General features: G+C 43.2%; 1 protein-coding gene across 3 annotated transcripts in view; it reads right to left on the bottom strand.

Annotated features, from left to right (window-relative positions):
- LOC131103552 (meiosis inhibitor protein 1-like) overlaps positions 1–13,530 on the bottom strand; it is a 38,115-nt gene that overhangs the window by 277 nt on the left and 24,308 nt on the right. Inside the window, exons 12-27 of one of the 3 annotated variants that reach the window (XM_058049898.1) lie at positions 11,894–12,103; positions 11,176–11,342; positions 10,473–10,587; positions 10,246–10,365; positions 9,237–9,336; positions 8,389–8,523; positions 8,121–8,232; positions 7,523–7,623; positions 7,246–7,393; positions 6,897–7,008; positions 5,482–5,542; positions 4,098–4,195; positions 2,703–2,883; positions 1,119–1,269; positions 336–509; positions 127–257 (exon numbers count right to left, since the gene is read on the bottom strand). In XM_058049898.1, the coding sequence (XP_057905881.1) occupies positions 135–257; positions 336–509; positions 1,119–1,269; positions 2,703–2,883; positions 4,098–4,195; positions 5,482–5,542; positions 6,897–7,008; positions 7,246–7,393; positions 7,523–7,623; positions 8,121–8,232; positions 8,389–8,523; positions 9,237–9,336; positions 10,246–10,365; positions 10,473–10,587; positions 11,176–11,342; positions 11,894–12,103 (2,108 nt within the window). In that variant the 3' untranslated portion in view covers positions 127–134. Of the gene's footprint in view, positions 1–126; positions 258–335; positions 510–1,118; positions 1,270–2,227; positions 2,291–2,702; positions 2,884–3,410; positions 4,196–5,481; positions 5,543–6,896; positions 7,009–7,245; positions 7,394–7,522; positions 7,624–8,120; positions 8,233–8,388; positions 8,524–9,236; positions 9,337–10,245; positions 10,366–10,472; positions 10,588–11,175; positions 11,343–11,893; positions 12,104–13,530 lie in introns of those variants that run through there. The other 2 variants (XM_058049899.1, XR_009119623.1) reach the window with 2 other exon arrangements.

Here is a 13,530-nt window from a genome sequence, read left to right as displayed (position 1 = left end):
GACCGCATCATGTTTGCCGAGATGTGAAGCAAACGCTCTTTGTTGCTTTGAAATATCACCCGCCGTATTTCTGTGTTCAACGCATGGCTTTGCATATTTCAGGAGTTCCAGTGTATTTTATCTCACCAGGAGGGTCAGGACGACAGCTGGGTACTTCTCCACCACAGACAGGAGCTCCGCAATTTCTGTGTCTGGCTCTTGCTCTTGTTCTTGCTCTTGCTCGTCACATCTTTGTCTTTTGTCCTTAGCGTGTCTGCCTGTCTGTGACGTAAAAACATGACAGTAAATAAAAACAGTAAATGTTTTTATAGCGAAACAAAACATTTTGTCACCACGGTCAGATGCGTCGACTGCGCCCGTTTGGTCAACCAAAGTTCCAAGGTCGGGGCTCCAAATTTCTTTTCAAGCAGCGGATGGCAAGAAATGAAGTGGAGGAAGGCGGGATGGTGAATGTAGAGGGATGAGAAGCTTTGACAGGAGAGTGCTGTGCTGATGCACTTCAAAGGAGCCTTGAACAGGTCGACAAAAAAAAAAAAAAAACACAGGAGTGGGCTTTCATTAAAACCTTTCTGGTTCGAAATCTTCCCAACATAAGACATTCTTGTAGTATAGTCATTATATTCCTCAAGGGAAATGACATTTTTAGTCTAAGAAACTGTTATATACGTAGATATACAAACTAGATTTATAAAGAGAAAATGGCGGATGCTCAGCAGGGGTTTTCAAACGTCTTGGGACCAAGGACTGGAACCGGCAGTTTAAAGCGTATTTCATTGGCTCAAATTTAACACAAGAACAATGTTGTTACAAATGTTAAAATGATGTCAAGCACCTGAAAGAACCCGAAGACACATTTTGGCCAAATTCCATATACTGTAGCGGTCCTCATATTGCATAACTTAGCCGCTGTGGTCTTTGCATCCATTGATGAAGTGGGTTGCACAATTAGAGCTTGATTACTTAATTTACTGCAAGAACTCCGAACCGATCTTACGGACCCCAGTTCGAAAATCCCTGCACTCAGTCAAAGATGTAAAGCTGAATTTAAAAGGCTCGGTTTTTAAAGCACAGTGACCATAACTTGATACGTTTTTAGTGTGTTACGCCAAACGAGTTACCCCCTCAAGTGCGACGCTCTTGTCCTGTGTCACCGACAGCAGGTAAAGGGCAGACCGCAGAACACAGGTCGGGATGGTGGAGCTGCCATCCTCCTGCACGGAACGCAAAAGCCACACCACACTGGAAAACACCGTCTGGTCTGGGAGGAGCCTGGTTCACACACACACACAATACACACACACAATACACACACACAGAAACATCTAAATGAATGTAATTCTTGGATTGTACTTCTAAAGTAAGAGAAATGCTGTACTGTGTGCCACAGTAAAGCCTTGGCTAGGTGAAATCCCTTCGTACAATACAAACTCCATGCATCATTGGTACAACAGATTTTTCTCCATTCTTGGCTGAGGTTGTGATGAAATAAGCATCGGGGTATCGGGGTGTTTTGCAGCCAGTAGCTAAGCTTTTAAGACAGACAACTTGGGAGTGAATGGCTGTCCCTGGTAGGATAATTCAGGTATCTTGGGGTCAATTGTTGTGTACAACTAAACGTGGTTGCAGTACAATTAGAAGACATTCTACAAGGACAACTGCATGTTGCTATGGGTGACATGAAGAGTATCTGCACATCAACCTCTTGTCCTTGACGGAAAAATAATTCTGCAGTACATAACAGTACTGGCGGGCAACGGTTCAGGTCACCTACAGTATGGTCCGATCAGTACCTTGGTATTTTTCTCCACAAATAATCTATTTATTTTTTATTATTATGGATGATTGATTGTTATGATATTTCAAATGAAGCATAAAAATCAAATTCCAATCTACCGGAAGGTGATCCTCCAATGAATACAACTCTCGAATAAAACGTGTGTACATTAAAGATGCAAAAACCATACCAATGCAGGTCAGTATATTATACTATACGCTACATAAGCTTTGCTTTATAGGTGACAAATAATAATAATAATCTCATTACAAAGAACAAATAACAAGCTACCGGCAGGAAATGTTCAAAACCAGGCGCACCGCACCTCTACATTGTGGCCAGTACGCGAGGGCCAAACCGGTTGAGAACCAGTTTCAGTGGCTTGGTAATGTCTTTATTGTAAGTGTGTGTCATTAGTCCAAACTCAGTCATAAGGTGATACTCCTGCCACACCTGAAGGGGGCGTACGTGTGAAATCAGCCATGCACCTCACCGCCGGTCACTGGTGGGAGGAAACTGGCGAGGAGGAGAAAAACATTCAAACACCAGAGAGGTCTCGGCTGAGATTCGCACTCCAAAACTCTGTGAGGCGGGGGTGGGGGGGTGGGGGTTGCCAACCACATTTCAGACCTTGCTGAAATATGCAATAATAAATTCTTTCCCTATAAAAATACCAAGCCAGGACAACGTGTTCTATTCATTCTGTATTTACACTCACGTTGCTTGAGGCTATTCTGCGAGGGAATTTCAAGTTCAAAGCCAAGAAATTATTCAACTGCTTATAGACTTTCTTGCTGATTTGCCACTTTGATAGACAAGGTTATAAAAATTGCTTATTTCAATAAACATATACATCATAGCGTACTGAACTATTAGCATTTATCATTATTCATAATGTGTACTTTGCCCCTCCATATAGTGGATGTACCTGTCTCCTTGCTGCAGGGCGAGGTGCAGTATTATGACCAGGCAGTACTGCGTGGCTCTTGGTCCTTTATAATCACACAGTAGGGGCCCGGGAGACTGGCACAGCAGAGCGGGCCAGTCCGAGATGCCGCAGCACAGAGACGGGAGATTGCACTGCAGGAGATTCTCCGCTTCCTCCGCATCTGGGGGTTGAATTACAACAGAGGCAGATGCAAAGAACGCGACTAATCAACATGCTGCTCCTGATCAAGGCAAATAAATCAAACACGGCACCCGGGGGAGAGACCCACCCATATCTTTGTGAATTTAGCAGGGAATGTAAAATGTAATTAATGTAAAACCGTAATGTCCGAAACCTCGACGGATGCTGCCTCGGTTTTTGGGTAGTGAGAAAGCTACATGATGTGCGACATGACAGAGGAGAAACGTAAAAAATAGCACACAATAAGGGAAATTCAATAATGTAATTAAACCCCTCATTAATACACGAGGGGATTACAAACAATGATAAGGTACATTATTCATTGCTACAGGATCTTCAAAGCAGCCGGAAGAATCGAGAACTGAAAACCACAACTGTAAAGCGCTGTGGGGATCTTGAAAGGCGTGACATGAATCCAATTAATTATGATTATTAAAAATGAAATGGGTTCTTAGTGGATCAGGAGTAATAAATAATGAGTAATTGGGTAATATGGCTGCCGCTGACCTTCCGTCACCTCATCCCCTTCCCTTAGCTTCCCGCTTGTGGCACGGCAGAAGCATACCGGCGACGGTCTGATGACCAGCTCACTGCGGATGATTGAGCGTTTTCACCCATCGCCCAAATGCATTAAGGTGAGAGTCAGGAAGAGGCGTGTAGTAAAAATAGAATAGCGACTCGGTGGGAGGACGACGCGAGCATCACAATAAAGACACCTACTATGCAAATGAGGGTAAACAACAAATGTTAGGCTGCGATGACGGTAACATCACGTTGATATTTCAACGAAGATAAGATCTTGAGAAATAAAGACGCAAATAAAATCAACAGACAAGCGGTAAGGGAAATAATCTTTACAAGCCCAGGCCACGAGCCAACCGTTTTTAAAGCAAGACTAATAAAGGCAAATTAAAAAATGCAGGAAGAGGGCGGGATGGAATGCTTGCAGTACTGAATTGTAAACACGGCCAGAGCAAACAACCGAGGAGTTATGATGCAACTTTTCATCAAATAACTGTCAACGAGCTAAGACATTGATGAATATATTTTGGCCTTCAAAATAAAGGACAACTCCAGTCTCTGATTTATAGCGACAGCTCTCCAAAGAACAGATTCTCCCGACTGATCATAACATCTCTGGCGAGGCGCGTTTAGCATCGTGTGTGCTGCGACCGTGTACTCGCATCTGCATACCCTGCTGGCAGGCATCAGAAACGGGACTTGACTGGGAGAGCAGACACGTGCTGACTTTGAGGAGGAAATCACAGCAAGCTGCATTCAAATGTGCGTTCCTGGAAAACATTTGGGAAAGGAAGCCAGGAAAACTGCGGGGTTATATAAATAGAGAACAACCAAACACAGAGGTACGGTATCGTTCGGGTTGGTGTAAAGCAGGGATCTCAAACATGCGGCCCGCGGGCCAAATGTGGCCCGCAGGGCACTAGTTTGAGGCCCGCGCCATATGAAAGTTTAATGTTAGTGCGGCCCGCACAAGTTTGATATGGATGCTGTATGGTATCATGTACCCAGAAAAAAAATGGATTAATGTTCATGTTAAAGGTTAAATAACTGTTAATAGTTATCCTCCCTATCCGTGTGGAAGTGGTCAGTTTTTGGGTTTGATATGGATGCTGTATGGTATCATGTACCCAGAAAAAAATTATTACGTTTGATTCATGTTTATGTTAAAGGTTAAATAACTGTTAATAGTTATCCTCCCTATCCGTGTGGAAGTGGTAAGTTTTTGGCTATTTAAGTTTAAAGGAAATAACATGAAGGCTGCCGTTTAGGTCGCTAGCTCTATAGTTTGCGAGTTAGCATGTGTCTCAAGACCCTGCAGTTGCGCAATATGTTGTAAATAAAAAGAGTATAAATGTGACTATAGTCGTGTTTTGTCATGTCTACAAGGGCTCTAATATTGCTTTGTTAATTATAATCTGAAAAAAATAATTTGTCTACCCACCAACTATATGTGGTTTCTTAAGTTTTTATTATTTGCCGTTTTATTATTATTATTATATTTATTTATTTATTACTGATTGATTGGTTTTCTTTATTCTTGATTTGTTTATTTATTTTTCATCTTATTTTGTGTAGAAAAATAAAAAGTAAGATATTTGAGAACAGTGGAATGTTTTATCAGAGCTTTTCTTGTAGAAAATTGGAACCAAAGCGAAGTTTTTTTTTATTTTTTTGTTTTTAATAAATGCGTTTTTTTATTTTTTTAAGTCTCACCCAGACCCGAGCTCCAGTGGCCCCCAAGTAAATTGAGTTTGAGACCCCTGGTTTAAAGCAACTGCATTTAAGACCACAGAAACCCTGCAATACAGACCCACACGGCTCTAAACCGGCAGCCCCAGACACACTGCTGAGAAGAACGATGCTAACAGACACAGCCACAGATGCGTTATGTCTTAATGTTATGTCACCGTGTAGAGAAGGAAAGGGACAACTCGACTTTCTGAGGACACCACGATATAACACACGGGCAAAGAAAGCACAATCACACACACACAGATTTTGACAGCCCACTGTTCCGTAAATGTTCATGTCCTCAGGTTATCCGGTTACTGTGTACCTGCTTCCGACGCAGAAAACCCCTTTGTGTTCCAAAGCCAGCCTGTAGAAACCAGAAGAGGCTGGAAGGAAAAAAGATGAAGAACAGAATTAAAAAGGCCCGAGGCAGCAAGTAATGAACGGGTGACGATGAGCAAGGCATTGCTATTTATATTATACTTTCCCAAGCCAATTGCAGAATGAGAAAACAAATTGCCGTCACAGACGTGGAGGGGCGCGCTTAAGACAAAATAGCGGCGTCTTTTCAGTCTTGAATGTTAAATCAGCTAACATCTGATGAATAATAAAAGAGCGCATAAAAGCTGTCGCCGCTGTTGAACAAGTCGTTTGTTTAGAAAAGTACTTTGTAAAATGAAGAAAGTTGGAGAACAGAAGCAGGAACGCATATGCCGGCTGAAACCAGATGATTCTGCCTCCAAACAATCTTTGTGTTTTTCACGGAACATATGTTGTGTGTTCCTTCCTGTATTGTCATTTGACAACATCTAAACTCCAAGGAGCACGCGTCGCATTTACTGGTATTTATGATCAAGCTATCATCTTTTTTTTTTTTTATTTTAAAGGAGAGCCATGGTGCTGCTCCTAAACACAAGCGAAGACGAGGAAGCCAGAAGGAGGAGGCAATGTTTCAACCAACAAGGAGATAAATTAAAGCTATGGCGGCTGAAATAGTCATTCATTCATTCATTTTCTACCGCTTTTCCTCACGAGGGTCGCGGGGGTGCTGGAGCCTATCCCAGCTGTCTTCGGGCGTAAGGCGGGGTACACCCTGGACTGGTCGCCAGCCAATCACAGGGCACATATAGACAAACAACCATTCACACTCACATTCATACCTATGGACAATTTGGAGTCGCCAATTAACCTAGCATGTTTTTGGAATGTGGGAGGAAACCGGAGTACCCGGAGAAAACCCACGCATGAACGGGGAGAACATGCAAACTCCACACAGAGATGCCCGAGGGTGGGATTGAACCCTGGGGAGAACATGCAAACTCCACACAGAGATGCCCGAGGGTGGGATTGAACCCTGGTCTCCTAGCTGTGAGGTCTGCGCGCTAACCCCTAGACCACCGTGCCGCCCTGAAATAGTCATTTCTTAAATAAAATACCATGAAGCTTACCTGCTGAATAAATGTTACAATGTTCCCAAAAAGGCCACTTTTAATTTGTGACATGACGCCTGGGCGCATATCGGTGTGTAGAAACATATCAAACAGCTGTATTTTAATTTTTGTATTCACAAATAGACCTAAATACACATTATTTGGAATTTTGCCCATCATTCCCAATCTTTATGTGAACCATGAACACATATTTATTTCAATTTTCACGTTTAGGATTGTGAACGGTGGGCAAAATCCCCCAAAAGTGCCCTCTCCCCTTTAAGAATATTATCTGAAAAATACCACTTACCCATCTTGGTAGCAAAGACCGGCATGAGAGATGGCAGGAGAGTGAACTGGGAGCACAGGATTGAGTAGAAGGTCTGCAATATCTGAGGATTTGGTGCACATTCACACATCTTCTGTATAAATAGGAAAATACCCCAAATGAAAACGGTAAACACTGGAATATAATTAAGTTGACAGGAAAGATGTGCGGCTGTGGTCATTAATTTCCTATCAAGACCCAGTGAGCCGAGCTACGATGCGGGAAAGTATTATTTTCACAAGTGTTTTGCTCTAAGCGTTTGTGACAGCGAGGTTTCGATGAAAGTGTGATTAAACAGATGTGTGCATTATGCGAGTATGCCGGCGCTCACAACAACGCCGGGTATCCAGACGGAGTCACAGCAGCGCAGCAGGCATTGGCACAGAGACTCCAGCGAGTCCTGGTCACGGCTGTGCGTTGATGGAGCCGTGAACGTGTTCTCCTTCAGAACAGGATCCGATGCACAGTCCTCAGCCAATCTAACACAGACACGCTTAGTATAGGCTGGATCTTTACAAAAATGTTCGAGATCGTGGGTACTGACTATAAATAAAAGCACAGACCACAAAGCCTGAGCAATCATTTGACTCCACAAAGATGCGACTTGCCGGGCTGACCTGCAAGCAGTCTGAAAACAGAGCAGGGACTGCAGATGAAATCCTTCTGACCTGGAGGCCAGGCTGCTGTGGTCTGACTTCCTCTGACTGCCCTGAAGACATCGAACAAGATGGAAAATAAATACTTCAAGCAGGGTGAGTGAGGTAGACTGGAGGTGAAGTAAGAAGGGAAAAAAATCATCAGGTTTGTCTCTCGAACCTTATTTAAAAAGCACCTAGGTTGTGCATTTAAATCATATCAGGATGGTTTTATTATTAACGCTCATCAGTGATAAATACCTACTATACAGTATTAAAGACATACTCTGAATTGCCTTGAAACTGTCCTATTAAAATCATATGGTAAGATATTTTAACATATTGGCCATTCAGCCTTCAGAAGGCGTCTGGAACAATGGCTTCAGAGGAACAAGATCTCCATCCATGTCGTTACTGTGTTTTATTTTATTGTCCATGTTCTGTATCCCGACTATGGCCTCCATGTAGACTATGTCACAGCTAGTTGAGCTACATAAACATTAATGGCATCATACTGGTTATATCATATATCTTAAACCTGGGAATAAAACGGAAAAAAAAGGAAACTCACAATACGTCGACGTTGACCAGAGTACAAGGGAAGCTCGTTGAATCTGGTAGTGATGGCTCCTACCAGTTCTTGTAACTCCTGGTACTGGACAGGTCTGGATTGGTGGTGAAGTCTGGTCAGGTTTTAACATGGACAGAAACATATGTACTAAATATTTACAGGTGGAAATATAATAAAGTCGACTTGGCTTGTGTCTCAGATTCTGTGCAGTTGATAGACGGGACTGTACACACACGATCCAGTGTGGATCTGTCATACTTGTTTGTACCTAAAGAGGGCGGAGGCGGCGTTTGCAGCCTGTGTGGCCACTCGCAGGCAGGAGCAGGACAGTCCAGCGACCACGGTCTGTGATACAGCCATAAACGCCTGTGGACTGAGGAATAAACGCACATTTGGGGGCTGCCTGGGGGGGGGGGGGGAGAGAAAAAGGGTAATAGTGGCAAAACCGGTTCATCTACAGCATCTGTAATTTGTCTTTGAGTGCACACACACACTATAAACAAATAACTTCTGACATTACAAATATGGTAGGTGTTTTATCACTGGTCCAAGATGTAGCAATAAATCTCCAGCCTGGCTACCTTTTACTACATGGAAGTGCATACACAGGAGTTAGTTACACAGCCCCAAAACTGTGATAACTCCTTCCCTATGCGACAATTTATGTGCGAGCACACACTGACTGCAGGTCCTTTGATCCTATTCCACTTACATATTTTGCTTGTTCAGCATTTTGGAAGCTGCGTTGCACCGTGCCACACAGTGTAAAGGACAAAGCTTCCCGATACATCTGTCTATTTGTGGCGGGGAGGAACATCCAATTAAAATGATGTCAACGTTCCAAAGTCTTGACAGTGTTTTACTGGCTGCTGATATGCAACCACCCGTGAGCCAGCGGCGAGTTCATTCAAATCTAATTAAACTTCCCAGCACACCGTATATCAGCGTTTTACAAGAGGGCTGTTCTTCATCTGGCTGGCTTGGGCTGAAGCTAAACATGATGCTCAGTACATGTACCGACATCGGGAGATGACATCCGTAACGGTGTTGGATGTGGTGCTTTTAGGTACAATACATCGTTTAAGAAAAACCAGCAGTCGTAGGTCGCAGTCTCACCTTTCCAAGATCTCGGTAAGGAGCAAAAGCCCTTGTTTCAGCACGTCCACGTTGGCCAGCTGCAGGGCCTGTTTCAGACTGCGCACCAGGGATTCTATACCTAATACACATGTGCAGATTCTGTGTCACACAACGACTATGCATGACAGTACCCCTCCCTCCAACATCAATTTGATAGGACACACCGACTGCTTCCAATTTGAAGGGAGGGCGCCGACATGCCAACGTAATGCAAACATTAAATCCCGCCTCTTCCTGCTGTGGGTACGTAAGCTAGTACGTAACACACACCGCTCACTAGTTATGTTTGTTGTTAGCTATTTAGCTTCCATGTGACTGCTTTTGTATGTGCCCATGCCACGGACATACTGTATAAACTAATCCCTCGTTCAATGTGGTTAATTGGTTCCAGGCACGACCGCTATAAGTGAATTTGTACAAAGTAGTAATTCCTTATTTGCTAATTAATTGTTTCTGTAGTTAGAGCACAAAAAACCTGTTTAGGACATTATTAATTTATCATCATCTTTTTGAATTATTAGAGCCCTCTGCACAGAAAGTAACACACCTACAGTCACCTAGCCAATATCGTAGGCATAATAACAAAAAATAACGCATAAATACGACTTGCTTTAAATGTGCTCCAGGGCAAGGGATTCAAACTTGCAATAAACGCCTGCTGTTCCGGCGATCAAGTCTGGTGCTTGTGTGTCTCAGTGAACATTATAGTAACAATACTGACACCTACTGACCATATTTTCACATGGCTGAATACCTTATATTTCTTTATATTTCAGTTAATTTTGCCATTTTTACACTAGAAAATGCTCAATTTGGGTAAAAAAAAATGTAACATTTGCTTAAATGTGCTCATTTATGTCTAATAATAGACGGTGTACAACCACGAGACGGCGTGATTGATACATATTTGTTTACCGTCAATGCATTTACCTCCAGCAAAACTGCAAACAGAAAAAAAAGCAAACCTGCTGAGGCAGTGCTCCTTTACCGTACACTGAGTGACACTGGGAGAAAAACAGTTGGTCTTCAACCAGTAACACCAAGCAGCTGTAGATGGCCCACAGCAGCACCTCACTGCTTGTACTCGCCAGACGGTCAAATAGAAACTCTAAAAGGAGAGATGAATTGAGACAAAAGGAGGCGTCCGGATGGGATGAAGTATAAAGATCCAGAGTGATATTAATGAGAGCAGTGGAAACGATACGTGTATGTCACCTGGTACGTCAGCTTTGATGAAAGGAGCGCTGTAGAGACTGGGAGAATGAACCAGAATAGATGCCATGCACTTTGCGCTGGTCACGTGCAAGGCCTCGTCGCCGCTCAGCAGCAACTGGGAAGACAAAGGATGGCTTTGGTATAGAAGTCGTCCATCATCTGACACCCTGAAACACTCCTTCATGTCGTCATACGGTGAATCCATCCCGTGCTAAGACATGAATAGTCCAGAACTATACAGTAACTTCATTTTTTAACATTGGGGTTAAAACTGAAAGAGAATTTCTTCTGCCTGACATTTATTTTGCCCGCTATCTTTATTAAGACTTTATTAGGAATGTTTACTGGGCTACCTTTCTCATCTCAGCACCAGATGAGGTTCAATACTGCCAATAGAAAATAGTTTCATTTTCAATCTTACAACTTCTTTCTCTGTCGCTTCGTCTTTTTTGGGTCTATTAGATGAGACGAATGGCGGATGTTCAGATCTGCTTGTGTGAATACACAATTGCGGTCTCCAAAAGGATACTAATGTCACGGGCCGTTCCGCCATGCGACCCATCACTGAGCTAATCTAACCAGACGTCATCCACTCATTGATTTCCCAGACATGAAGCAAAAATATTTTTCCAGAGTTGTAAAGACGCATTAATCCCGGATCAGAGCTTGTCCGTAGCCAAACTCAGGATGTTTGGACAGAGACCTTTTTGAGGATGAGAGGCAGATGGCAGTGGTCAGGAGTCTGTTGCTCTTGGTGCTGGCTGTTGTTGATGTGGCTGTTCTCTTTCTGGCTGCTCATGAAGTGAACATCGGCGTTACTCATAAGAACTGACACCGCCTCTCCCCACTGCACCAGGAGCCACAACAGAGCTGGGAGATGGAAGATACGGTGTTAATGAAGGACAATGACACACATTATACAGGACATTAAAAGTAGTACACTGACCCTGTGAGGCTGAATTTTATTGGAATCATATTCCGGTTTTGGCACCACAGCAATATTTACAGAGGACGACAACATTAAAAAAATGTTGAATAATGCAATTTTTTTCAACTCTTCCAAAGTTGATTATATCAACCTTGAAAATGACTCCGATACCCCAAATGAAAACCCGGTAAACTTAAGTTTAATGACCAATTTCATACTTTTCCCAACTTTTTCGGGACGTATAACTTGGCTAGCCTAATTATAAGAAACATGCTCTCATCTCAAGAGAAAAATGCCAACCTGATTCTACATTTCTAATAACAAAAGAAAAGAAAACTTGCTCCAAAGGCTTCTATTTTTAATAACCTAAGCAGAATAGCATGGGAGAGCTTGTTATAACAGTTATTGGTATTATGGTAGTCATATTTTTTATATATACCTACATAAAACATGCTTTCATGTCAAGTTTGAACATTCAACAGCATTTTCTCACCGATGCAATTGTTGATAAGCTGGGCGGAGCTGGCATTGGCAAAGGTCTGTACCAACAGGACGCACACCCTGTCCCTGAGGGTGATGGGCAGGGAGTGGGCTGCCGAGCCCCCGGCGCCCCCCAACATCTTGAGCCACACGTAGACCACCGATGCCTTCAGCCCTTCATCCGGGTACAAGAAGACCGAGCACAGACGGTCGAGCAAGGGAACTGGAGGACAAGGACGGGCGTAAGGACGTTATGATAAAGGATGCATTATGTACATCAAATAGTTGGGTTGCACAAAAATGAAAAACTCTTGTTGTTGACGACAGACACTTACTTCTCCTCCAGCAAGCTTCGCCGGCCAGGAAGCGCTGACTCCGCTGCCCTGGCCAGCAGGGCTCGCTGGTTATCACTCATCCGGGATGGCATTCATTCATTGACTCTTCTTTTGGCATAAACATACATACCATGTTTTTGATTTAATAGATTATTTTCAGTCTTTTTATTCATTTCTATAAAAAACTGCTGCTGTCAACTGAACAACGGCAGGAAGTTGAGTCTGATAAATCATTCATTCATTCATTTTCTATTGCTTATCCTCACGAGGGGGGTGCTGGAGCCTATCCCAGCTGTCTTCGGGTACACCCTGGACTGGTGGCCAGCCAATCACAGGGCACATACATAGACAAACAACCATTCACACTCACATTCATACATATGGACAATTTGGAGTTGCAAATTAACCTAGCATGTTTTTGGAATGTGGGAGGAAACCGGAGTACCCGGAGAAAACCCACGCATGCACGGGGAGAACATGCAAACTCCACACAGAGATGGCCGAGGGTGGAATTGAACTCAGGTCTCCTAGCTGTGGAGTCTGATAATGATAATATAAAAAAATGTAATTTCATTTAAATAGTGTAGTGTGTGTGTGCATGCATGAAAAAAAATCACCCTAAATCACCGCCATCTCAATTGTAAGCAGGAATTGTGAAGCTCTACCTTAAACTAAGAAACAGTGTGGGCTGCAGTCACAGCCATTAACGCCACAGCAACAAATAACATATTTTCTTTTGTACAATCTATTCTCTGAATCCACTATTGGATTTCTTACATTTTTTTGGGTGGGAAAGGTGCAGCCAAGGGGTCACAGCACCTTAAGTGTTGTATTTAACCAAGTGTTCCCACCCATAACATTGAAATAAAGGCTATGACTGTGTGTCAGTGGCAGAGAACTGCTGTTCAGGTCCACTTGAACGAGCCCCTCCGGCTGTGACCCACGTTAGATGAGGGACAAAGCAGGTTGATTCCGCCATTAAGACAACAGCAGCAGCTGTGCTTACTGGGGGAGAGGGCAACAAAATAGCATGCGGAAGAAAGAATATATACATTGGAGGAGGATATAAGTTGAGGATTAAGTTTCTCGGGGAAGCTGTGTGACAAGAAATTGTGTCAGTGTGAATTGCAAAGGGGTGGCGCTCAAGAGAAAAATGCAAAAAGGCAGATCGCCAAAGGCTGAATAAGACAGATGCAGGGGAGGGGGGGGGGTGTTGTGTAGATTGTCACATCGCTTGGCTGGAAGAGAAGAGAGAGACGGCTGGAGAACGAGATGAATAGAAAAATGAAATAGAAACATACGAGGAAGCATCTTC

The sequence above is a fragment of the Doryrhamphus excisus genome, chromosome 15 (assembly GCF_030265055.1).
Source record: "Doryrhamphus excisus isolate RoL2022-K1 chromosome 15, RoL_Dexc_1.0, whole genome shotgun sequence".
NCBI lineage: Eukaryota > Metazoa > Chordata > Actinopteri > Syngnathiformes > Syngnathidae > Doryrhamphus > Doryrhamphus excisus.
Note: the sequence above shows the minus strand (reverse complement) of the source record. Positions and strands in the feature narration are given on the sequence as shown.